Source organism: Engraulis encrasicolus, chromosome 10, assembly GCF_034702125.1.
Source record: "Engraulis encrasicolus isolate BLACKSEA-1 chromosome 10, IST_EnEncr_1.0, whole genome shotgun sequence".
Taxonomy (NCBI): Eukaryota; Metazoa; Chordata; class Actinopteri; order Clupeiformes; family Engraulidae; genus Engraulis; species Engraulis encrasicolus.
Genome location: NC_085866.1, coordinates 36,421,228 through 36,448,405, shown reverse-complemented (window position 1 = coordinate 36,448,405; position 27,178 = coordinate 36,421,228). Strand labels below are relative to the sequence as shown.

General features: G+C 42.7%; 2 protein-coding genes across 2 annotated transcripts; one reads left to right on the top strand and one right to left on the bottom strand.

The window, feature by feature from the left end:
• Positions 1-2,506: 2,506 nt before the first annotated feature.
• On the bottom strand, positions 2,507-10,769 carry mecp2 (methyl CpG binding protein 2). Its single transcript, XM_063208751.1, has 3 exons — positions 10,676-10,769; positions 6,925-7,344; positions 2,507-5,823 (listed from the first exon to the last, which is right to left on the bottom strand). Exons 1-3 carry the CDS (start codon positions 10,705-10,707, stop codon positions 4,143-4,145), a joined length of 2,133 nt encoding a protein of 710 aa, XP_063064821.1. The 5' UTR covers positions 10,708-10,769; the 3' UTR covers positions 2,507-4,142.
• Positions 10,770-10,904: 135 nt separating this feature from the next.
• On the top strand, positions 10,905-26,522 carry LOC134457022 (uncharacterized). The gene is made up of 9 exons (XM_063208752.1): positions 10,905-11,401; positions 11,765-11,938; positions 12,761-12,918; positions 13,808-14,006; positions 14,203-14,299; positions 15,776-15,947; positions 16,335-16,487; positions 17,030-17,178; positions 26,273-26,522. The coding sequence occupies exons 1-9, from the start codon at positions 11,154-11,156 to the stop codon at positions 26,336-26,338; spliced, it is 1,416 nt and encodes a 471-aa protein (XP_063064822.1). The 5' UTR covers positions 10,905-11,153; the 3' UTR covers positions 26,339-26,522.
• The last annotated feature ends 656 nt before the right edge of the window (positions 26,523-27,178 follow it).

The window sequence follows — 27,178 nt, the reverse complement described above, 5'->3', positions numbered from 1 at the left end:
AGCAAACATCCTATCCTCTAGTGGCACTCATGCATACAGATACATGTGCACATACATTATTATTAGCATGTAGTTGGAGTGAAGGGAAAACACAAAGACATTCCATAGACAGCGAATCTACCCCATGGCCCAAGAGGCACGTGGGACAGTTTCATCATGAGTGTGGTTCTCGCATGAGAGGACCCTGTTGTATGATACAGGGACCAGGGCATACAAAAGTATCACAAGGAAAATAAAAAGGAAATATCAGGTTATATAATTCACAAACCATTCACAAACAACCTGTTTACTGACCAAAATTATATTTTTTTCTCAGTAGTTGGCAATGCAAGACCCCACATTTAAAAATGATCAATGAGTCCACTATATTTTTTTTTCTTTATTGGGTGGAAAGATAAATAGTTTTTTTTATTTAGTTCAAAGGCCACTTCTATCACCTAAGTCAATCTCTTAAGCAAGGCACTACCCTTTCTGTTGCAGCCAGGCTGTCCTCGGCTTTCATTCGGATGCAGCGATTTGTTGGTTCCCTAAAAGTCAACAGTGCAGTTTTTTTGTAGACTAGTTGTATTTTTCCGTTAAGTCATAACAGTTGCAGTTCATGTCTGGAGGTTTTGCAAGGCCAATGTTCTTTTTCCTTTAGTCATTTTAGACGACACACGTTCCTTGACTTTAGTGTCCTGGTAGTTTTACAAATCCCACAGTGTTGATATTAGTCAACAACAAGAGCTGTTGTTTTTGATCAGATTATTGGCTTGCTTTGCTGAGTGGCAAAACAGCTGCTGCCCACACATCCTCCTATGTCTTCCCCCTCCATATCAGTCAGATGAAAAAGACCACATACAACCTTTCGGTCAGAATGTCAGCCTCTGGTACTGAAATGCATTTTTTTAGAAGATAAAAATGTAAAAGTGTGGAATAACAGCTTTCAAAATAACTTTCCCTTTCTAGGTCACTCTTAGTGGTGTACTGTGATAAAAGTACATCCACCGACTGTTTCTCAGTAATGTTTCTCGTTCTTACCAACATCTTTGATCACAATCATTGTACCAGGTTGGAAATGACTTAGCCCTTGGTCTCTAGAGCAACCGATGCTCTTGGTTTCTCCATGTCCCTTCCCACTGATTGGGGTCGAGGAAGAGGGAGAAGCAAGAGGAGGATGAGGCAAATGTCTTTTCTTTCACTTTTAGGATTGTTTCGGTTTGTTCCATTATAACAGTGAGAGCTTAACAAACTGAAGTCAACATATTTGTTACACCAAATTAAAATCTCAGTGATTGTCTCTATTCAAACGATGTACATATTGATCCAGAAATAAATACTGTAGGTAGGATGAACTGAAAACTAACAAACAACAAAAATAACTGCAACCTAAAGCTCACAATAGAAAAAAAGACCATTGATCTGTGCTCTGATAAGTGTGAACAGTTTCACGTCTGCAGTACTAAATGAACACAGTCTGTATATTCCTAGCAGATCCATCAAAATGGCGTATGATGTTAAATCCAAACATATTTAGTCTTTTTCATCGTTTGGGCTGTCCATGCACTCATTTAGTACAGTGTTGGAAATATAGGCCAAATTCATTTAGCTGTAATAATAAATAATACAGTTATACATTTTTTGTAATTAATGTCTTTAGGCAACTGTGTATTTTCATTATTTCAAACAATCATACGGCCAATGGGCAATATGCCACAGTAACATGGACTCTTAGAGAGCGAAAAGGCTTTTTAGAGACTGTGTCCAGTCTATGCGGCAACATCGAACTGCTCTGTGAGCACTGCTCCTGTGCCAACATTAAAAAAAAGAAAAGAAAAGAAAAGGAAATGCACATGTTCATTTTAGTCACACTTTGTGAATATGGGTAGTGTTCAATCACTTTCATCAAATTCCACTTATTTTATGAAAGCTTCAACCTCCGGACATGAACAAGGAATTGGAGCCATGTCAGTGACAAACCAACAATTTGTCTGCTTGAAATGGGAGAGGGCCTTGGCATAACCCATTTGTATCTCACAACGGGAAGCCAAATCATGAGGAAAATAAGGTGCTTTTCATGTTAACGGAAACTAGTCTTAATTTACTTGTACTGTAACCAGTTTCTGCTTTCTTCAATAACGTTTAATCAACAAAACAAAATACCTTCATTTAAATTGTATTCCTCAACTAAAATTGCACTCCTTAAAGGGATATGCCACTATTTTGTGGCTTAATACAGTTAAAATCGTTGGCTGGGGTTTATAAAGGTGCTAAAGTGTCTTATTTTTCATGTAAGCCGTTGTCTTGCTTTAAGACAAGTTAAAAGAGGGAGCATGTCGCTAAGCTAGTGAAAGTCAATGAATCCGTGTGGCATGCTACAATGCTACACGGCTCCATTGACTTTTACTAGCTTAGCGACATATTCCCTCTTTTAACTTGTCTTAAAGCAAGACAACGCTTAACATGAAAAATAAGACACTTTACCACCTTTATAAACCCCAGCCAACGATTTTAACTGTATTAAGCCCCAAAATAGTGGCATACCCCTTTAACTGATGCTAATTTGGTGGAAGAAACCTTTTTCACAGCTTGAAATTCTGTGCAGGAATTAGGATTTTTTTCTCAAGCTAGAGTGAGACCTCAATGCTTTTTTTCTCTGTTAAGAAACATCCCAGCGTACTGGATTAATACACATTAAGCACTACATTGGTTTCAAAAAGTTAGGCAATCATTTCGGATATTAAATTACTTAAAATAGATACACATTCTAGTCTAGTCTGCAACATCATGGTTTGAAATGGACATGGCACAAAAAAACCCTCACAGAAATACATTACAAAGAGCCAACTGATTTTTTGAGTACGGCCCTATACTCGTTCCTACGCACTGAAAGCTAGTGACAAAGCACACCAACTTGCAACATCATTGACATACACTTTGGATAGAGCATTACTTTTTTACGTAACAATAGTATTCCTTATAATGCAAAAAGGTTGTCTGGTTTGTTTTCTAGCCCATAGACTAGGCAAATTAACATTGAGTGCTTGCAGGTTTTGTGGTTTCCATGTAAACTAAAGGGTCATGCAAAATTTCAAGCCTACTGCCTTTTTGCAAGGGTGGTGGGGCTGGGTGCAAGACTGTGCTTCCAAACATTTTCTCCTGTTTGTGCTTTTGCCTCCTATGAATCACATGGACCTTTTATGGCAAACACGGAAACCTCAGTACCATGGCCTCCTTATGCCTTAGGCCTGGATATGGCCAACTTGTAATACTTATATGCACAACAACAACAACAACAATGCCCCTCCTCTTCACGGCAAACACACACCTCTATGAAGAGTGTCAGAGGATAAACACCTTCAAAGGGGAACACACATATGAACACACTCACGCATACACACACACACACACACACACACACACACACACACACACACTGGACCTCAGATAAAAACAATCGCACATTTGGGAGCAGACAATTTTGAATGGCGGCCAAACGTAATTTCCTATCAGTCAGCTCTGGTAGAAATCTATCGATGAGGACTGTCTCTTGACATATAGATTTTTCAAAAGCAGCAAGGCTCATCTCTACAGTACGTTAAGAGGAACATCTAAAGCATGTGTTTATCCAACCCACAGACTGCTGTAAAACAAGAAAAGGATGATTCATTTTGATTATGTTTGTTTGTCATTACCTTGAAGCACTGAAAGCTTTTTCATAATGGTATAGGGTAGATGTGGGATGACGTGACTGTACACTGGAACAAAATCCAAACAAAGCAAAACAAACAAACAAAACCCAAAAAGAGCATTTTAAGTTGGAATTTCTAACCAGGAAGCAATATTTTTTGTGTAATTCATTAGACTGCCCAACCCACAGAGAGAACATTTCATATCAGCTGCCTTTTAGTTTTAAGTATGTATACATTTTGTTTGTGTGTGGGTGGGTGTGTGTCTTTGTGTGTGTGCAAATGTATGTTTCTGGGTGTTTTTCTCATCATTATATTTTTTTGTTTTCTGTAAAACGTAATTGGGAAAAAAATCCTCCTTTCTTCTCTGCCGCCAAAACCAATCCAAGCCAAGCTGTTGGTTCTCCAGACAGACAGATAGATAGATAGATAGATAGACAGACAGACAAACGCTGCATCGCTGCTTATAGTCAGTCAGCTCACTCTCTCACTCACTGGTGTCCTGGACTCCACCGTCTCTTCCCTGCTCGGCCTGGGCACGGCAGAGGATGGCACTATGTCCTTTAGCTCCCTGCCCTCCCCTGCCCCTGCCCCAGTCCCTGCCTCACTCCCACCACCTACCTGACCCTGGTGCTTGGCTTTGAGGTCGGACCCCCCCACCCCCACCCCTACCACCACCTGCGTGGTTTTGGAGGAGACACAGCTTCCGGTTCTGGTCTGGTCCTCCTGACACGCCACCACCTCCTGCCGTATCCTGGCCGACGTGCTCAGGTCCTGAGGCTCACTGCTATCCAGGTAGACTGGAGGAGGTGGAGGAGGAGGAGGGGGAGGAACAGGGGGCCCTCCTTGCGTGCTGTGGCCCAGGGACAGTTGGTGTGCCTGGGGGGAGAACGAGGCGATCTGGTGCTCCAACAGTGGGTCCTGGTGGTGATGGTGGTGATGGTGGTGGTGGTGGTGGGGAAGTTGATGGTGGTGTTGGTGTTGGTGCGGTTGTTGGTGTTGGTGGTGGAGGTGGTGCTTCAGCTGCTGGCCCGGACGCTCCTTCTTCTTCTGCAACGTCTTGCTGCTCAGGCTGCCAGATACGGATCCAGACCCCGAGAGAGGAACCACAGTGCTGACTCCGATGCCACTGATGCTAATTCCGCTGCTGCTGCTGCTGCTGCTGCTGCCGCTGGCTCTGCTCCCGGGATCCTGAGGGGGAACGTCCTTGTGCTTCCTCGCCGGACTCTTGGCCTGCCGTGCCTGCTGCTCTGGCTTATCCTCTACTCCTTCTCCACTGGCGCTGGTCATCGGCGATGAGAACACTGGGCTGCTGCTGCTCTTTACCACCCCGGCTCCGGCTCCAGCTCCTGCCACACTTGCAGACCCAGACTCAAACCCACTCCCAGCCGTGTTCTCGGCCTTACTAACAGCCGTACTCCCAACTCCCATGCCAGTCTCTATGTGGGCAGGGGCAGGGGCTGGGCTGGGGCTCTCCGTGCCTTCGATGGTCTCTCTGGTCTTGCGCTTCTTGATGGGCAGTGCCCGCTCCTGCACCGGCTTCATGGAAGACTCCTTCTGGTGGGCCTTTTTCTTGGCCTCCGCAGACAAGATGGCCGCTGCAGCGTACGAGACCGCCGCACTCGCTGCGCTCGCGCTTGCCGAGCCGGGCTTGCGTCCACGCTTTTTTGGAGCGCTGCTCTGCGTCTCTGCTATCGATGATGTAGTCGTTGCTGTTGTTGTTGTTGTTGTCACCTCGGACTTCCGTTTCCGTCCGGGCCGCATTTTGACGACGCCGGCAGCAGTGAGGCCGGGTCCTGAGGTAGCAACGGCGGCAGCAGCAGCGGTGGCAGCGGCCTCTGCTTTGGCTGCTGCAAAGGGCATTTTGACTAACAGTTTTCCAGGACTCTTCTCCACCACGCGCTTGACGGCCACCCCCTCTGTGGCGGAGGGCTGTTGCTGCTGCCTCAGCTTGCCGCTCCCCTTGGGGCGCCCACGGCCCCGGCCCGTCGGCTTGGCCACCTTGGGCTTCTTTGGGGGCTTCTTCTCGCGCCGCGACGGGCTGCCGCGGCCTGTCACCGTAAAATCAAAGTCATTGGGGTCCGTGACCGTGTCCCCCACTTTTTGGAAGTACGCCATTAACTCGACTTTGGAACGAAATGCCTTCCCTTCCGGGCTGAAAATAAAGAAAAGTAATATGATTCATTAACTCAAATGCTTACGTCAGTTTTCTAAACATATTTTTTGAAATAATCTTTCTTAAAACTGAAAGCAAAGGAAAACGCTATTCAACCTCAACAGCACCCTATATAACAGAATCCTGTATGGTAGTGAAATTGAATTCAACACTGCATACAATGCACTTCAAAACATCTGAGCTCCAACCTACACAGTGTCAGACAAATTACCCCAAGTTCTCTGTCGACAGACAGCACTGAAGAGCAGCACACATCACTCCCACTATTTAAATTTTATATAACCATGCCATTATACTCCCTCTGTGCACTATGCTGAATCATTTCCATCTACAACCTGCCCGGCTTGAAGGCCTTGAACTCCTATTCTAAATCTCCTTGGCACTAAGCTTGTCAAAGCAGGCTCTTCAACTCCAATGAGGCAGCTGAGGCATTTGAGGCCTCTGTCAGTGTGACGCCTCCATCATCTAGCCATTCAGCTGTAACATCACAGAACAGCTTAGCAGAATACATGTGTCAGTGTCACAGTCGCACACAGTGTTAAGTGAGCCCAACTAAACACACATCTCCCCTAAGGCAGCATCACAGACAGGATATCATACCTGATTATGTCGCACAAAGGATCCAATTTTACCATTTGTTGTTAGATAACACTGTTTGAATATTGTTTAACTTTTACCAGTTGAGCACAATTGACTTGACTTGAAATCCACAGATATGGAGAAGAAAAAAAGAGCCCCCATATTGTGCAGCTGGAAGAAAGTCCTATGTGTTTAACCATTCCTGACTTTAACAGAGTGCCCTGAAATGGAACTCTGCAATGTGAGGAATAGGCAGACAAAAACAACAAAAACAACTTTTCCATCTCACAGCTCCAGCTCAAAACAGCCCAGCTGCCTTCAACAAAACTTGTTTGACTAAGATGACCTAAATGACTGAGAAACTTTGCAGTTGGGGACCCAGGTTCAATTTCGGCCCAAGGACATTTCCCGATCCTACCCCATCTCTCTCTCCCACTCGAAGAAAAAAAAAAAGAATGAACAAATTTAATGCCAACATTCTGGCAGTCGAGTCGTACTCACTTGATTAGGTAGACATCGAACTTGCCAGCTGAGCGGCCTGACTTGCGTTGCTTGAGCTTCCGCGTCCATCCCTGCGGCAGCGACGGGTCGTCGTACAGCGGCCCGCGATCTCGGATAACGGAACGCCGCTGCTTCGTGACCAAGGATTCCGGAGCTTCCGAGGAGCCACCACTGCCTCTAGCCGCAGGGTCCACCGGCTCTTCCGATCCCCCAGGAATGCATTCGCCGGCGACCAGGTCATCGGACGGCAGAGGCAGCGGTGGTGGAGGTGGTTGAGGCATAGGGCCTGGCGCGGTGGGCTCCACTCTCTTCTCAGCGGCATCGTGCCGTTCCCTCCGGCTTTTCTTGACTTTGTGTGGCGTCTGCTGCTGCGGTAAAGTCTTTTCTGTGGAGCCCTCCTGGTCCTCACTCTTATCCTCTCTGTGGCATGCATCAACACAAACAGTTAACACACAACAGTTGCTAACATAAGGGTTCAAGGATTAGATTAGTGAATGTCACCCAGCTCAGGAGTCAGGACTATATCCTGTATTCTGTAACCTCATGGCCTCTGAGACAACTTCAGCAAAGAGGTAGCGGTGTGAATATCCAAACTGCAGGTGCAGGACAAAAGGCTGAGAGACAGACAACTCTGAAAATAAAGTTGAATGTCTGCACACTAGGGGTGTGCAAAATAATCGTCATATCGATGCATCGCGATACTTACTCTCACGATACAATGCATCGATTCATGACAAGGTATCGTGATACTTATTTTCTCAATATACTGCATGGATTCATGACAATTGATTATTTGATAACAATAAAATTCGATTTGCCACGGGTTATTTTGTTCAGTAGAGAATAGGTAATATTTCTGTTGTGATGTAAGCTCTCTCCCAGATGATAGAATGCTTAAATAGAATGAACTGACTTAAGAAAGCTACACAGCAACTGACAAATAAGCTGTATTTTACACATTTACTGAAGTAAATATCGCAATGCATCACAGTAGTACATGAATCGCAATGCATCGTGATAGAATCGCATCGTGGCATGTGTATCGTGATGCGCATCGAATCGTGAACCCTTTGCCAATACCCACCCCTACTGCACACACTTGATCCTGTTTTTGCTTTCTTAAATGTTTTCTTCCCAGTAAATATTTTTGAGCTATATGGTCTTCATCACTGAAGGATTTTTTTTCAAGCAAAAATGGGAGCTAGTGCGCAGACATTCAATTCTGTGACAACTTGGACTGTACCATTTTCTCTTTGAAAAGTCAAAAAAGTTTAAGTCAGCTTTGTGGTCAATGCAAAGTAGGTCACAGAACATAACATGATGAACTGACAGTTTTCTCAGAGTAAAAATATGTAGTACAAGACCGGAAAAAACGGAACCAAGAAAAAAAGGAAATGGGGGGCCAAGGACCATGTGAATGAACTCCCCTCTCTAAGAAGTCATGACCTCAGCTTTTCACTGAGCTGATGGGGTCGTTCACATTGCCACATTTTCCCTCAATATTTAAAGCGAATCTACCCAGAAAGATAGGCAGGATTGATGGACAAAACACATTGCGTGAGATCTTGGATGATGCTGTAAAGGTGTGAATGGCATAGCAGTTTGACAATATTTATTCAGAAATAAGATGTCTGAGTCTGAGTGTTAAGCTTATTTTCAAAGAGAGTGGTGGATAAACGCTGACAAAATAAATCCTGGTCAATTATGTTATTGACTTCCATTTACCTTTTGCAGCCAATACATGACACCACATTTCACCTCAATTGGCTTTTTCCTTGTTTGAAATGTCTGCTTATTACAGATAAGACAGAAATAAGTAAAACATTTTGCAAAAAAACAAGGGCACACTTTCTCGAAGAAAATATTTCACACAATCTGTGTGAAGTGGGAGGGGGTGACTGTGAAGTTTGTGGTTTACACATTTTGAAAAACAAGCACTTATGAAAATGTAACTGAATGCAAGCCTACACAAACCTTTGGGCTTGCACTTTATTCACTTTAATTAGATGTGCTAGAGCTGTTTGAATATGTTTTCTACTACCCTCCCATGGCCCAATCATACCAATAATCAACACACAACTCAACAAACAAATGACTGACTTCCTGTGTCTAACACCATTCTAAAAATCATTTCCGCTAGGAGGAAGTAAACAATGTAATCGTGCATCCTGTCTTCTCACTAAACATAATCCCATTACCCTTCTCTACTTGGATACCATAAACATTTCTATTGCTTCAGTAACTAAAACAAATTTTGCAAAGTAAAAAAAACCTAGGCAATGTACAATTACGATTAATTTAGAGTACATTACAAAATGTTTTCGTTTCTCAAGATGACATGGAATACCAATTTCCTATTTTGACCACTATAACCGGCTCACTGTACAAAAATGAAAAATAGTACTGGATCAGGACTCTCCAGTCAGTGAGGACATTGCATTCAAGATTGTGTGGTCTAAAGGGAAATTTTCATTTCAATATTATGCAGAAACCTTCGAGTCCAAGATCCTGCCACCACAGGTCACCAGCTTGCAGCTGATTATTTATTAAATGCACAGATATTCTGTCCTTTTGTGTAGACATGCCAACTAGAGGGTTTATATACTAGAACGAACATGAAGCTTGCAAGTCATCCACACATTAGGGAGGACACATTATTTAAAGAATCTGTGTGGTGTTCTTGACCTGACGTTTTAAATTATATCTGCCTGACAACAAAACCATCCATCATCACAACCTGGTTGAAAAACTACCTGGCATGTAGCCCATAATTCCTTATAGGAATCCTTGAATATATTCGACTGGGTGTGCTCAACTGGAGCACTTCAAAACACCGTGCACACTGGACCCCTTAGCTCAGCATTGTCTATGCTTGTTAAGCACACTGTCCAGCGTACTCTGACACCAAGCAAGAAATCAGACTGTCCTGGCTACACAGCTCCACACACAGCACAGCTTTGACACATCCGCTAATGCAACTTGCCAGTGTATTCACCTAATTAATGCAGAATAACTCAGACGACGCGAAAAGACAGCTAGGTCACATCATGTTTTGGTCTTGGTATGTAGCCTACACCAAGCCATTAATTAAGACGGTAGCCCCCATATTGTGCGTCTAGCATGGAAGCCCAACATCCAAACACGGTGGATTAATGTTCCCGAGCATTAAGTTTAGCAACTCTATCAGCTAACTCCGGTGCAACTAGATAAAGGCGGTGCTGCTAATACTGTTACATTCCCTGCATGTAGCTCGCTAGCAAACTGGCTAGCAAGCTCTGTACAAACATTTTAAAACAAGTTAGCAGCACTGGCCAACAAACTGGCCATTATTTGCCAATACGGTGTCAGTGTGATATTGACGTAGAAGGTACTGTTATGCATCCGAGGCATTCAAGAGGTGAACATACAGTTTGCCATTAAATTAATAAATGTTTGCTATGTAGTTGGTTTGGAAGAGTTCTTAGAAACGTCAGAAAATGACACGAACACACCTCCTCCTACTAGTAGCCTGCTAATTGCTAACTGCAGCACAAAGTATATTGCTATGATCATGCATGAGCAGGGAGAGCAGGGGAAATACAAGTGACGTATTCTCAACGCCTTTGCTGGCTAGCCAGCTAACTTGCTAGCTGGCTAACATTTTAACACACTACAATACTGAAACAGCCTATGCGCTATTGTAAATTGAAATATCCGTCTTACTACACATTCCGCGATTTTGAAATGGCGAACATATGCAATTCACACTTACAGTCTCTCTTCTCCGCTCTCTGCGGCGGCCATTTTTATTTAAATAAATAATTTTCCAAAAAATCACGCAACATCTTTGTGGGTACCCCTCAACCTCTCCCACTCCCTCCACTCCATCACTTTCGCACGCTTAGTCTCGCGAGATCTACAACCACTACTAATACAGTGGTTCTCGCGATAGGTACCCCAGAATTTATTTTATGATCATTATTTTCCTCTCACTTTCAGGACACATTTTTATTAACTCATGTGTTTGCCTAACCTGTTCACCTCATATGGCGCATAGCATTTTAAAACTGGGGTTCGTTTCCATCTTACACGATTTCACTAACCTGACTTCACCTTTGCATGTAGCCTACCCCAGGTGCTGAATTTATAATCAGGTTGCAGACGACCTTTGTCGCAGACAGGCCCCGGTGAATTGTGAGTGACTGGCATATCGACATCAGTCTTTAAACACTTTGCTACTGTTTCGCACAATGTGGCTAATTTGTGTCTTCAAAGTAGCTATTTACGGTGGGTATTTTGTTGCATGTACCGAAACTGATGAGAGTTTGACAGAGCAAGGTCGTCTTCAACTGCAACGCGTGCAAGACTTTGCAGGACAGCCACGCTATGGCAAATGCTGGTCAAAGGCCCTGGAGCAAATTCATACAAGATGTCGAGAATTCACGGATGAGACTCAAAGCAAAATAGCCCTTGCTTTTACACACTGCCACCTGGAAAGGTGTGTTTGTACCTTTGTTTCTCAGTGCTCATTTCAAATATAATAAGAAATATATAAGAAATGTGATTTTGCCTCGAACTATAATTGACAGCCACTGCCCTGTTCCAACACAGTGGTGTAATTTGTTAAAGATGACAGGCCAGGCTGCATAGGCTATTGGTGATTTGTTGTGTTCATTTTTTGGTGATGCAAAACAAATGTTTTAGGCTTGGGGTTGGCTATTCTTAGTTGCTGGATTTACTTTCTGGCATGCGCCCCACAAATTTGAATCTGACGTGACCTGTGTGACCCTAAAAGGATTGACCCCTTTACAACCACTCACCAGGGCTGGTGGATTTAAAAATGGATCTTGTTGTTTTACAGATCAGACCGGCCATTTCCAGAATGTCCGGAAGGCAGTGAAGTCCGCCTCTGCACCAGAGACATGGATGCTGTTGCTTTCAACACGTACACAGAATTTTTCACTCATGCCCACAGCATTTGTCACTTCTTGCAGAACGAGCGCTGGCAACATAGGGCTGAGACCACCATTGACAGGTAACATTAAAGTTAGGCAAGGGCTGTCATGGCAGTCATGTGCAATTGGTTAGTGAGATGGACTTGTAAGCTGAGGGGCAATGGTCTAGGTTTGGTTTGGAAAGTGGTGGGCACATAAATGTGGCAAATTGTCCAGGTATTTTGCTTTACATTTGTTTAAAAAAGTGTTGGGGACAAGTTTGGTTTATCTCAAAAGTTGTATGGATATGTCCCTACCATCACCACCAAAAAATACACCTGTGCTGAAGGGTTGCTGTTTTGATTGCCAAAACTGTCAGGTGGGTGGAGGGGTGAATAACTAGGTCTGTCCCCCATCCTCCTGCACAGTGCATGCATTTCATCCCCCTGCACTGCCCCCTTGCATGGGTGAGGCATAAATGCACATTTCTGGTGTGTGCCCTGATGTGGTGTCCTGTGTCACATGGACAGTGGAACTTAACCAGTGGCACTTCCATTTTTTTTAACAATTTCGCAACACTAATTTTGTGATATGGCAGAATCAAAGTCATTACAAATTCTCCAACAAATGTGACCCTCGTAATTTTAAGGCAGTGTCATCTTTCATCTGTCATCTCCCGTAACAGTGTATTTAAACAGCAGTGGTTTCAAAACCTATTGATTTTTGACAAAATCTCACAACATCTCTGTCAAAAATGCACTTAGGCGTTATTACCAAGTACAAGTCAACCCCAAACATAATGAGATGGGTTGATATTTAAGGGTACTAAATTTACAGAAATGCATCCTATTTTTTGTAAACCCCTCACAATTGCACTTCAAAATTTCCCTTGAAATGAATCCTTCAAATGTTCTCTGTTGTAGGCTTACTGAAAGCTCAGCAGGAGTAGTTGAAAAACTGTCGACCACACAGCGCATGGCAGAGGACCTAATGAAGGCTCAGACTTCAGCCATTAAGTCCCAAGAGGCCATTATGCGCAATGGAGAAGAACTGAAGACCACATTGCTCCACTCCACACAAGGTAGGAGCATGGTTTGAATTGGCGAACATGAAGTGTATGGAATATTAATGGTCCATAATGAGAAATTCCTGTAGTCATTTAGCACGTCTCCCCACAGAGTAAACAAGTACTTTTAGTAGTGGCACAAGCTTTTCTGTATTTTGGCGGTGTGTTTTTGTTTTAAAAGCTTGATTTCTAACCATGAATTCTCACTATAATTTCCACTGCCATGGATAGATTTGGTCTTTATTATTATCTTCATTCATTTTTCATGGTTTTATTTTCTTGTATTGTATCTTTTTGTAATGAGGTTGTATGATGATTACTCACCTGCGTGTACAGCACTTTGGCGACTTGTGTTGTTCTTTTTTAAGTGCTGCATACATAAATGTGACTTGATTTTACTGTGCCCTCTGCTAGGGAGGCTAAGAGGGGGGACGAAGGGGTTATTTGTCTCGGGCCCAGGGAAAGGGGTGACCTCAGTTGGGTCCTCATTACATTAGGTCAGACGACTTTGATTTCAGGAGGCGGTCTGCAGACGAGCATCGACGGGGATAAGCAACTGCAGGGGTTGCAAGATCTGACTGCAGTCGGATTCATCCCACGATATTTCGACACCATGTGACATGTCACCTCGTCGACGCAACATGACCGAAATGTTGAAGTTTGACAGGAAATCTAACCGTCATGCAGCATTTTCATCCAGAGTGTATTGCTGTCTACATGCGTATGCAGGCGTCGATGAGAAATCGAATGCACTTATTGTATGTATTGGATGGGGATTGCCTTTTCAGATGGCTGAAGTATATTTGGCTTTGTCCCAACCCTGGCCAAAGCTGTCTGCAGCCCTGCCTCTGCCTCAGCCCTCAGCCCTGCCTCTCTTGTGATTGCGGTCTTGTGTGGTTTGCAGGCATGAGGAACATCTTTGAGGAGATGAGCTCTTCGGTGCACGAGCAGCAGGTGGCCTTCGCTGAGATCTTCAACAGGGTGGCGTTCCTGCAGAGCTTCATCATGTCCGAGTCGCACACGCTCAGCTCCGCGCTGTACAACGCTCTGGCGTTCATCGTGGCCTTCCTCCTCACATCTGCACAACGCATATCCAGAGCCAGGTGCCGAGAAACTCACTCGCTCCACTTGCCAAGTATTTGTCATCCAAAAATCCCCCAAAAGATTCATTGTTGATCTGTGGGATGCTGTTATAGACAGTGTTGAATCAGGTCAACTCGTTTGTCACAGTGTGTAGTTGCAATTATGACTTGTATAATGGCAACTTCTTGGGACTCTTGTGTTTCTTTTTTTTCATAGATTTGCCCTTTTTGGACTGATTGGTCTAAATATATACTTGGAAAGACTGATCTGTAAAAGTGTACTTGATTGTGACAGTCCAGGTTACCAACAGATGGTGAGTGCATTTAAACCATACGCTACAGGAGCTTTAAAACTAAAAACTATGTTAGCACAGGTGGGTATTCTTGCTTGGCATTGCTCGCTGCCACACCTACATTGCCAGATGGCCAGCTGCAGGGTCATCAGCTGAAAAGCCCCTTTGCTGATATTTCACCCCTTTTGTCCTGGAACACCACAGGGTGTTGGGGGCAATGGTAGGGACGTCTCCCTGGTACTCCCTGCAGCAAAGATGAACAAACTGGTTTTAACAAGTACAATTCCTGACAGATATTCATTCTGCCAGTGCTCTAACACAGGTGATTGAACTAATTAGCTCACCAAGCTGGCTGAATTCTTGTGGTAATTTAAATCAGCTTGTTTGTTGAATTGACTGTAGCAAGTATGTGGCAGGGTTTTATATGTCTGCCTCTGCCCTGCGGCTGGCCAGTGGATCCTTCTCTCCCTCTCGGTCCTGGTTTATTACCTCCGTCAAGGAGGTTATGTTTTCGGTCGCATTGGTTTTTACCTCCGTCAAGGAGGTTATGTTTTCGGTCGCATTGGTCTGCCTGCTTGTCTGTTTATCAGTAGGATAACTGAAAGTCGTGAATGGATTTGGATGATTTTTTTTGGAGTTATTAGAAATGACAAAAAGGAACAAGTGATTACATTTTGGTAGTGATCCGGATCACGCTGCAGATCCAGGAACTTTTTTAAAAGGTTCTACAGTCTACACTATTGTGGGATAGGCCGAATTTTGACATTCCAGTTTCTAACTCCACAAAAACAAAGCGGAAAGAGTGGGTGGGGGGGGGGCTGTAACATTGTCAAATATTCTATCAAACAGAGGTCTGCACTCTCCGCCCGTTTCCCAATGTCTAGTGTGCGCCCTTCGAAGTGTGTCAGCCTTCGTAGTCACGCCCAGTGATTGGATACTCTTTGGTGAACTCTGCCGAATATCCAATCACTGGGCATTACTAGGAAGGCTGACACACTGCCAAGGCTCATACACTTGACATTGGGAAATGGTGAGTGCATTTCCAGTTGTGCATGTGGAAGTGAAAAGCTAACCTAACCTGTTGCCTTTATACTTAAGGTAATAATACTTAATTATACTTAAGTCTGCAAAGGTGTGGTTTTCAATTTTTCAATTTTTTTATTTGATTGGAGAAACCACTGATCTTATACTTTTTAATGATGTGCTACTTCAACTGCTTGCAGATCTGAAAATACAATTTAAATGACAGAATCAGTGTCGACTAGTGAGTCCATGTATGTGGCCATTGTAGTTATTTTCCCTTTACTGCATTTAAACTTAAATCTGAAAATACTGCCATACTGATGGGTTCAGGAGCTTGGAAAATCTGAAATGGACTCGGATCCTCGAGTAAGCTCACAGTGCTGAAGTACAAGAGGATCTGGTGAGAGTAAATATATCAGCATTGATATTGGAGGATTTTATTGACCAAAATGTGGTGTTTTCTCTCCTATTTAGGAGCAAATAAGCTTTCTAGTTGGCATCCTTCGAAAAACCATGGTCCTTCTGGCACTCCTGATTGTGCTGTATGTTGCCGTGCGGTATCGTAATGTCCACAAGGAGAGTTTGGAGATCCTGCATCAGCTCAAGGAAACCCATTCAAACCTTCAGCATGCCTTACGCAAAGCAGGTAGGATACTTGGGCTACAGCTACTGTCCTTGACACTATTGATCTTCATTTCAGAAGGGAAAAAAGTGTGTGTGTGTGTGTGTGTGTGTGTGTGTGTGTGTGTGTGTGTGTGTGTGTGTGTGTGTGTGTGTGTGTGTGTGTGTGTGTGTGTGTGTGTGTGTGTGTGTGTGTGTGTGTGTGTGTGTGTGTGTGTGTGAATAAATTAGCCTACTGGGCAGGGGCATGCCAGATCACCTCCTCCCCTGCACATCACATGGTAATCCCATTTCCTTAATGTGCCAGGTAGTGTACAAAGACTAGCTACCCACTAGCCACTTGGGTCCAAACCTGTTCTGTTTCGTCTAGGGTACTTAATTTCTCAGTTTGTGTGTGTGCGTGTGTTTTTAGAGCGTCTCTCAATGGGAATGGCTGAAAAAAGAGACATTTGGATGGATAGCGTGGGCAGCCCAGTCCATTCCTGTCAGACCTCCTCTCAAGATACTGCATTGGCCTTGGCAGAGAATCCATCGCTGAATCCATCTCTGTTTGAGTCCCATGAAGGTGAATCAATCCCCAAGCTTTTCTGTCTTGGCCTTGCTTTAGTCACCGGTTGAACGGATACATCTGTGTTTTTGTGCAGTTCCTTTTCCAAAACAGTCCACTCACATTATAGATAATATCCATCAGACATGGATTATACTGTACACACGTATAAGTGTTTAAAAATATTGCAGCACTGAATGCAATAAAAAAAAAGTGTGTTTTAATCACCTATCCTATACGATTGCCATTGTCATGATTCAGACACGCAGTAGCATATGTATTTGTATTTTAATTCTGGATTATTATCATATTGTTATTTGACTTTGTAACAAAGGTATACAGCCTTTCAATGTCATCTGCTTGTTCTCGCCCCCTGATTAACCTGTCTGATCTGAGGTGCATTTTATCATATTGTACCCTGATGAAGACGCTGTGTTGAATACTGTGAGTGCATTTTGGCAGTCATCCACAATGTTGACATTTTGCATGGTTGAAGGGTTACTCATTATCCCTGTTGAGGGTTATTTATTTATCTATCTATTTATTTATGAATGAAACAGGCTGGCTGTGCGAGAGTATTGATCGTCCCCCAGAGGCCTTAGTGGCTCGTGAGTCCAAGCGGAAGGTTCGAAGATCCTCTGGGTCACGCCGCAAATCATCATCATCATCATCTGCTCTGGTCTACAGTGTCCTGGTGGAGGATGAGCACGTATGTGTTCATTTATTATTATTCATACATTTTATGTGTTACATGATGACTGTCATAACACCAAAGGTCACCTTAAAAACTGAAAAATGATCAAATTAAAAACTGAAGTTACAAATGTTACATTTAGCACTTTTATACAACAAAACTGACAAAAGAGACAATATGTCATAAATGGAGACATCTGACTCAAACAGACAATTTGTTCAGACCTTTAGATCCATTAGTCCATGAGCCAGACCACCGATCGCAATCGAAAGGGTGGGCAAAGTCTTGTTGGTATTTTATTATTGCTATATATGTCCAGTTTATGAATTGGTATGATAACCTTTGCAGAACAGTAGCTTTATCATATTTATCATGCATTTCTTATTTGAACCATTTTACACTAAAAACGCCTAGGCTAATTTGCTAATATCTTGATAAACTGAACATAAAAATGACTGTGAGATGAAAAGATGTTATACAAAATTCTTGGATAGTTCAAAGGGCACGTTACACATATTTCCCACTTAATTTAGTTCAGGCCCCCATTTTCACTGACTTTTCGTTTAAAAATTAGGGTTTATTTCTCAAGAAATTACTGGTAGATTGGGTAAAAAAAATAAATCTTCTATGCCTCACCACACAATTTTCCCAGTACATTACAATACAGGTGGGTTTTGTATTACAAGTTTCCTCAAAAGTTATGTTTCAGTATCCAAACAAAGTGTAATGTACTTAAATGTGAATTAATTTACAGACACACTCGAATTTTATATGTAGAGAAAGATCTATTTGATGAAGCAGAGACTTAACTTTTTGCATCAACTAAGGGTGTTTGGAGAGGATAAAGTAACTTTTTGTACCATGCTGTTGTTGAGAGTGTACTACACTATACAATCCAGTGGCATGCACAGACATTTTTGGGGGCAGGTGCTCAAGGTGGGGGCCTTGCCTTGCTAGGTTAGAGCAGGAGAGGGGAGCCGTTTTCATTCGTGGGGCACTTCAAATTTTGCTGCACTATGAACACAAATCAGGATTTCCCCCTGCAGTTTAGGCCTATATTGAAGGTGGGCACCTTCACAACAGACCCCACCTCCACTAGGTCCCCTAAAAACAACGTAATTGTATTGCAAATGAAATTTCTAAGACTTCTTTACAAAGCATGTCAAATTCCACGTGAAACTGCATAAGATTAAAATTACATCAGGGGTCGTAAACAGCCCTTGAGACATAAGTTAGATTCACCCTTGTATTATAAACTATATTATATCAGGGGGAATTGTCATGCTTTTGATCTCAAGAATTTCTACCGTAGATGATCATGCCAATATGGGACACATTGTGACAAAATAAAAAGGGAACTTTCAAAATGGGCCTTTTTTCGTCCAATACTGCGAAGGGGCAGGTGCTTTAGCACCACCAAGTCCGTTCCTATATCTGTGTATGCCTATGATACATTCACTGGGGTTTGGAAATCTAACCATAAAAGAGAAGTCCCAAATCAACAGACTGACCCGCTCTGTACTGAAATTATTGGGGGTGAGGGATCACCCCACCTTCAAAGAAACATACTGTATGAAGAGTCCAGAGAGCAGGCCATTAACAGGGAACAGATTACATGTTTCACGATTATTAACAATCAAAAAATTGAAGAGTTGCATTCCCTTACAGTTACTGCTTCAGTGTCTGGTAATGAAAGTACATTTACTATGTGAAAATAAGTGGTGGTTTCTAGATTCATATGTTATGCTATTCTCAAATTTTGATCATTCCACACATAACCCAGAGAAAACACATAATGTGCATGTGTGTTGGTGTGGCAGTGGCTGTGTGTCTGTGCCTGACAGATGGAGTTGACTCAATGAGCTTTATCTGCTTGCATTTGTGTCCTTCTGCTCAAATATCATCTGGCTGTCCCTGCTGGTAACTCTTATACTGTAATATCGTCTTCGGCTGAGTTTCCCAAAAACACTTAAGTAAGTTAGAAATAAGTAGTACTTAAGTATGAGGCACCCTTTAGACAATATCAGAGATAGACATCAATTCTTTATACAATACATTTTCTTGTACATACATGCTTAAACATAACACATGTGTGAGGAACACTTTTAGTGGTGATGTGTATATTCTTGATATACGGAAAAGGGGCCCAATAGAGTTGCAAGCGACTGGCTGAGAATAGTAGAGCACACACCAGGGACTAGATCTGAGGGAGTAGCAACGCAGCCTGAAAACAGTTTTTTAGAAGATATACAAGACTTATTATTTATTAACAAAACTTATTCATGAATGTAATCTCACAACAGGGAATTAAATGAAATCCACCAGACTATTTCCTTTGGTAGGCATCCCAAATGGAAGGTCCCAGACCCAAACACAATGAAATCCAGACCCCTAAATTCAGAGTAATGGGCTATTGTATCAATGAGCGGACCCTAGGCCTGCAACTTTGCCACACCAGAGCACACAGAATTTTGCTGTCATGATCGCCAGGTTATTGGAAGATGACTTGTGTAGAGATCACGAGGGGACATAGGTCACGAAGGGTGCTATTTAAGGAAAGCAATAGAAAGACAAACTGAAAACTAACTTTTACTCAAATTACTTTTTTTTTAGTATTTTTTTTAACTTTTACTCAAGTACATTTTTAAAGAGGTAATTTTACTTCTACTTTGAGTAGAATTTGAAGTAATGGTATTTTACTATTTTTACTTAATTACATTTTTAGTATTCTTTCCACCTCTGATAGCCTCCTACTGCAAAGGCCAATTCACTCTTGGCTGAAAACGCTCAACTACATTATAACAACATTGCTAACAATGCAGGAAGTCTTAGGTAACCGATTGAGACTTGGCCATTACCATTTGGTGACAATAAGGTTATAACAGAGGGACTGCGTTACAACGTTAAAGCCAGCCCGCCGGAGTACCCAGTGCGAGTACTACCAAGCCATCAGGTTATTTGATAGGGAATATCTTAACATGAAATACACATTATCTAATGTAAGGGGGAAGAGGCTAGGGCTACAATAGAAAAATAATGTAAAGTAAATACAAAAAATAAACATAAAAACACAAAAGGACAGTGCAGGCTGTGGAAAGCTCAGAGCTTTAAAACTCACGATGAGATCAGAGCTCTTTCAGGCAGTTTTTCATAAGCTGGGACAGGACTTGGAGCTGTCCATGGATGTATTGATGAAGCATTTAGGGGCCAACTCTACCAATCTTCGACAAATACGTAGAACATAAATACAACCCGCTATCAGCTTTTCTGGACTCAGCATGGAGAGTGTGAATCACTGACTTCTATACTATAGTATAGAAGTCAGTGGTGTGAATCAATACAACTTCCACCATGTGAGGACTGTCTCCTCATGCACGCTATGTTTGCCAACTATCAGGCTGGCATCTTGAGAGCAAGTCTTCTAGCCTAGAAATCTAGACGCCCCTAGCGTACGGGTCTGGCTGCGCTAGGTTCAGCGGCGTGGAACAGGGGGGGGAAAACCCTGACTCATTCTCAGGGCCCAGACCACCTGGGGGGCCCACCGGGGGCCCTCCAATGGAAAATAATTTTCTTCTTTCGTTTTTTTAAAACACTATTTTTAAAATAATGTCAATACATGTTGGCAATTTATGTAATTCCATATTCTCTGGAAATACATCTGTTGAATTGGATATACTAGCCTGCAAATAGGCTATATTCTATATCGGACACCCCCATTATCACGCATTGGTTTAGTCCGCCCGCTCGCGGACTTTTGATTGTACAATATGCGGAATCAACACTCACTTACTTCAATATTATGCATTAAACGCATCAGCATTAGCATTAGCAATGAAAGACGTCTAAAACACCAGTCTTTCACAAAATGAATAGAAAGGCAAGAGAGACAGGGGAAACAAAATGAAGGAAAGCAACTGCAGCTGATTTTTTGCAAGAAAGGTGAGCCCAAATGTCAAAATTGCAGCCTAGGCTACACAGTAGGATAACTGGTTAGGCCTATCCCATTCCCATTCCATGTGGCCTTCTGTGATAGCCGAAGTCAAATGAAAAAAATCTCATTTTGTTGGCTATCATTGTAATAGAACCCATATTTGTCTTTGATATATTCAAGTGTCCCAAAAGACCATGGGTCGATGTTGGTTCAAATATCCAAATGATAGCAAAGCTATTTGTAAAATGAATCCCACTCAATTTCAGAAAATGTCACGGACGTGAAGATGCCCCCTGTCGTAGCAGGTGCAAATGGTGTGAACTTGAGAGAAGGTGAGCCTATTTTATCTAATATCCTAATCTTGAAGAAAGGCAGTTTCTCAACCGGGTGCAATGCTGCCCGCCCTGGTCATCAAATTTGCAGATTGATTCTGTCCTCGTAACGATATGAATAGCCTAGGCTATAACGACGTCATGTTCATCAGTTGCCAATGTCAAGGTAGTGGTGCGAACAGCTGTCAGTCTTGAATTTTCATTCTGCGTTTATTTTGCGGTCTCAACACTCTCAATAGGAAAGCTCTGGTTACTTGGCCATATCTCTGACCATCTGACAACGCCCATTATAGCTGAAGTGTGGTAAAATAATGACAAGATTTTGACGGGGCACCAGTCTGCGTTATGAATGCTGCTGACGCCATTCTATCTGCGCAAAGCGGTTTGCATAGAAAAGACAGGCAGAGTAGCCTACCTCCGTGCTGAGCAGGTAGCCTATCTGCATTGAGTGCTCATGAAAATTACTACAAGGTAGGCTACTGTGAAATAGTTCCTGGCTAATTAAATTCTGAAATTATATGCAGTAGCCTAATAAATAGGCCTAATGATTTCAAAGAAATAAATATAACTTCGGGGTGCCCTGACTTTAAAAGGTTGAGAATAACGACATCAAATCCAAACAGCGACAGCCTACTTTAGTTCTTTACTCTGCTTTACAGCAGGTTTTAAGCGAAATTTCGAAGTCAGCTTCTGTCAGTGCCAAGGCTAAATCACAGCTGATTCTGTCCCTTGCTCTCCCAAACACTGATACGGGCAAACGTGACGTGGGTGCGGGGCAGCGCAAGTGAACGAATGTGTGCGCTAGCGCGTGTGTTTCTGTTCAGCGATGCACATTGAAGAAAGTTCAGTTCATCATATCAATGTCTCATGTGTCCATAGTGCACGAAATAGTAGGCCAAAAGCATTGAGAAGAGAGATGTAGGCCTACCAGTGTCTCCCCTCACACCTGAAGTGATTAAAAGTCATCCCTATGAATATGATAGCCTACTTTTCATAACTGGTTATGTGAAAGATTAAGACATTTTACATTTGTATTATGTCTATTAGCCTATGTCATATGATTGAAGATGAGGATGATTTAAGTGAAGGAGAGGACAGCATAGAGGGGTATTCTGAGGAAGGCAAGAAGGATGACGATATCAGGAGGTAGGCGCGCGCGCGCGGGGGGGGGGGGGTTGGGGGGTTGGGGGGTTGGGTAGGTTGGGGTGTGTGTAGGGGGGCCCATGGAAGAGGTCGTTCCTAGGGCCCCAAATTTGGTGCTACGCCCCTGGCTAGGCTACAAGTCTTCAGCAGCATCCACAAATCCCAAGCCCACTTGACCATGGCTGGGCCAACTATGAAAATGACCAGCTCACTATACAGTGGATGCGGCAATCTCCAGCCCCTGAGGCAGTGCTACAACTGATGTCTTGCAAGTGCAGCCATCAATGTAAACTGTCGGATTGCCAATGTCTGAGAAGTAGCTCAAAATGCACAACCCTCTAAAAACATGCGTATATCAGCATGAAGAGGATAATCATGGTGACATATTTCCAGATGCTTACTGGACTCAGTCAGATCTTGAAATAATTTTTTGTATTATTTGTAGTTTATTTGGCAGGGACAATGCAGTGCACATTGTTACAAACATGACATGGCAGAGCCATGACACAACTTGCAGATGTGAATACATGGAAGGTTTATAGCTAGATAGCTAATTTGCAACCTCAGTCCCTGCTCTTTAGTTTATTTTAATATGGTTAATGTGTATATGAAGGGTTTATTTGCAAAACGGTGTATCTCCATTTTGGAAAATGTTGGGAAATTGACATTTTTGTACCGGGCATTAACTATCATGTTCATTCACATTTTTTTTTCATCAGAGTATTTCCTGAGCTAATTGAAGGCAAATGACACATGTTTTGAAAATGTATTACGTATTATTATGAACTTAGGGTCAAAAAAGTGGTAAAAAATGAGTGGAAACTGATACCCACATGCAGCATATCTGCCGTCATTCTGCCTACGAGCTTCAACCAGTTAGCAAAATAATTTTTCATGAACGCATGGGACCCTAGGTACAATACCTGATTAACAATAATCAATCAGATACATGAAATAGTAAAATTATGAGGTAGTTTTGTACACAATTACCGAACATACTTATTTTCTTTGCAAAGCGATATAAGCGACGCACCACGGCAGTTTTGGCCGCGCGTCCCCAGCTGTCGGTCCGATATTTCGGCATGGTAGTAGACCCATCATCGGAGTCGAGGACACAACTTCAACACTCGCCGTTTTCGCGGGTTTCTCGCCTGTTTAAACCCATCTCTTGGACCAATCGTGGTAGGCTATTCTCAATACAGTCTCTCTCTCTCTCTCTCTCTCTCTCTCTCTCTCTCTCTCTCTCTCTCTCTCTCTCTCTCTCTCTCTCTCTCTCTCTCTCTCTCTCTCTCTCTCTCTCTCCAGCCACTGGTTTCACCGCGGCTCCACCCCAAACGCCTCCGATGTTGGTACTCACGTTTGCAGGTCTACAGCTGTTGAACTCCGCTGCCTCGTGCGTGATGGTGCTTGCTTATGGAGCTCATAAAAGACGAAGTTTGCAATTTAATTTGAACAGCCTACTTTGTCGTCGTGTGCTGTGAGCACAATTTCAGTTATTTTTCCGGTCAGATCCTCTTTGTTTATTGCTGTCAGCTGACTGATGGTAAGTTAGGACAGTATAGCGCAGTTTCCCCACGCTTCTCATGTCGTCCGAGATTCAAATAGAATGCAACGTCGTTTTGCAAAGAAAGTGTTATGGCGAATACACCGTTTTGCAAATAAAGTGTTCTGACAGATACACCGTTTTGCAAATTAAGTCGTTTTAGATAGCTTTAAAAAGTATGTTCTCAAAATATTTGAATGCCAATATTTTGCACATAGATGAAATGACGTCTGAACAGTCGTTTACAATAATAAAATGCAAAAGTCAAAAATTGTCGTTTACACCGTTTTGCAAATAGACCCTTCATTTATTCATGGTGTTTGTTCATGTTATTCTTGCTGTTGCAGGACAAGTTAAAAAAAATAATAATCATATGTTGTCATTTTTATCACATTTTGTCATTCACATATTGCTTAGGTGATTCTATTAGGTCTATTGCTGTGGTCTAGCAACCATTTTAGGGTCTTGATTGAAGGGAAAGCATCCCTGAGGGAATGTAAGCACCGGTCAACAAACTGCATAATAACAAAGAACAACAACACAGTTTTCACATTTCCATTTTTCTGGTCCACCATTTCAACACATGATCTTTCACTAACTACCTCTTTGCAATGGTTATCATGCCATAATAATGTACAGTATATGGTTTTCACATGGTAGTATGTGTTAATTCATTATGCTTTTTGGTGTTGCTTTGCTGTTGGGGGAAAAGTAAAAAAGTAAAAAAAAAAAAAAAAAACGGATTTCATATGTTGTCCTTTTTATCACATTTTGTCATTCACAAATTGCTGAAGTAATTTTATTAGGCTTATTAGTGTGGTCTAACAACCCCTGTAGGGTCTTAATAGAAGGGGAAGCATCCCTGAGGTAATTCAAGCACCCTGTGTGGTCAACAAACTATATAATAGCAAAGAACCACAATACCGATTTTCACATTTCCATTTTACTGGTCCACCATTTCAACACATGATAACTACCAAAAAGCTACCTGTTTGCAATGGTTATCATGCCAAACTGTTTACTTGAGATGTCCAAGAAGTCAAAAAAACAGATTAGAACTTGCCCACCCGTTCGATTGCGAGAGGTCCATTTTTGGGTCCTGGCTCAAGGCCTACATAGAGCCCTGATGAATCATGATACAGTAGATGACCGACTAAGATCAGCTATTTTTATCTTGAACTTCCTCATTAAAATACATAATGTTACATCACACTTGGCTGGCGCTCTGATCCATTCCAAAGCTACTTGCAGTTATTTAAGGGCAGGGTTTAGGTTACCTGGAGCAATGTTGGGGTTAGGTGCCTTGCTCAAGGACACTTTAGCCATGGCTGAGGGTGTAGAAGATCAACTACCGGTACGTTATTCCTACTGGGATGGAATTTGAAACCTGTGAGCTTCCGATTCCTTTCTCGCTAACCATTAGGACACAGTTGCCCCACGCTTGACAAGGAACTTTTGCCTTTACGTCATTATCATCAGGGCCGCTGACGGCTTTGGCCGGGCCCGGAACAAAGTCATATGCAAGGGGCCACCTCCCACCCATTACATACAATCAGGGCTTGACATTGGCACCTGCCAACAGGCCAAATTCTGGGAAAACTTGGCTGTGACTGATATTAATTTCAGTGTCACTAGCCAATTTGGCAGGTTGCCCCTTTGTGTATTGATTGTTTGTATCTCAGTTCAAAGATAAGCTCAGATACTCTGTTTCTATATGCTTGATTTATTTTCATGTAGAACCCTATACACATCTTTTTGCTTTAGCACTCCATCTCTTGAGGTTAGATGTACACAGTATCAAGATAAAGAGAAAAACTATCAACCTTTTGGCTAGTGGAAAAGCTGAATGGCTAGTGACTCGAGGAAAACCACTAGCCCCAGTGGCCAGTGAGTGAGGCCCTACATACAATGTAATGAAGGTACCAATTCCGGGGCCCTTCTCTCCCTGGGCTCGGAACAACTGACCCCTTTGCCCCACCACACCCTGTTGGCTTACCTGAGTATCATCATCTGTCGTGCTTTCTGTGTTGATAAGCATGCCATCTTGTATTACATAAATCTACAGTGCGTCCTATTCTACAAAATCTTAATTGCTTTTTTTTTTTTTTTTTTTTTTTCTTTCTTTGCATGTCTCTGGTCGCCACTCCATCTGCTTGCCAGCCAAGGTACGGTTTACGCAGCCGCAAGTCCCTCTCTGCTTCCACTATGAACTCAGACCATAACTGATGGTAGGACTGTACACAAGCTCACACTGATTTTTGGAGTTGCTTTTGAAATTGGACTGTGATGCATGAACTTCCCAAGGGTCCACACACAATTTGTCAATGAACAGATTTGTTTGTTTCGGCAATTTTATCCTCTAGTGTTTCTACCTTTTCTGCTATCTTAATAAATGTGCATTTTTAACCAAGATGTGAAGTGGGACATTTCATAACCAATGAAAGGCATTGACCCAGCAGTTGTGAAGGTCGGTGAAGGGGAGAACCCTATTGACCTTTACCGGCTGTGCCACTGCCCCCCTCTGGCTGCATCCTTGCGGTCTCAAAGGTTTCGGTAGACCTCGTATTTCCCATGGGCTGCTGAGCAGATCCACTATGTTGTCAGCTGTATACAGTTGTCTCCAGAGTCCAGTCTGAGTAAGCCAACCATGTTTGGCTACGGCAGCAGACGTATTGTCATTATTTGTGTAGGTATCTGTGGGAGTGGGTCAGTTGCTAAATATCCGACGCCCTGTTGTGAAATTTGTTCAATCCAACATGCAGCTGGTAACATCCACTGACTCAACTACATCTCAGTGGAATTAAAAACAGGAACAGGAAATCTGTGAAAATTCCACAGAACTTGAAATAGTTCTATTTAATGACCATTACTCTTTACTTGCATGTCACATTTGGTATAGGCTAAGTGTCCCTACACAATTTATATTATGTAGCAGCTGCAGTTATATTCCCCATAGAGGCATTCAGAAGTCTTCAAGGCATTAATGGTCTTAAGCTGTAGTCTGTTGTAATGCAGCTCACTGGAAAAAGTATCTTGGCCGTTGTACGGTGAAGTATACCGGAAATG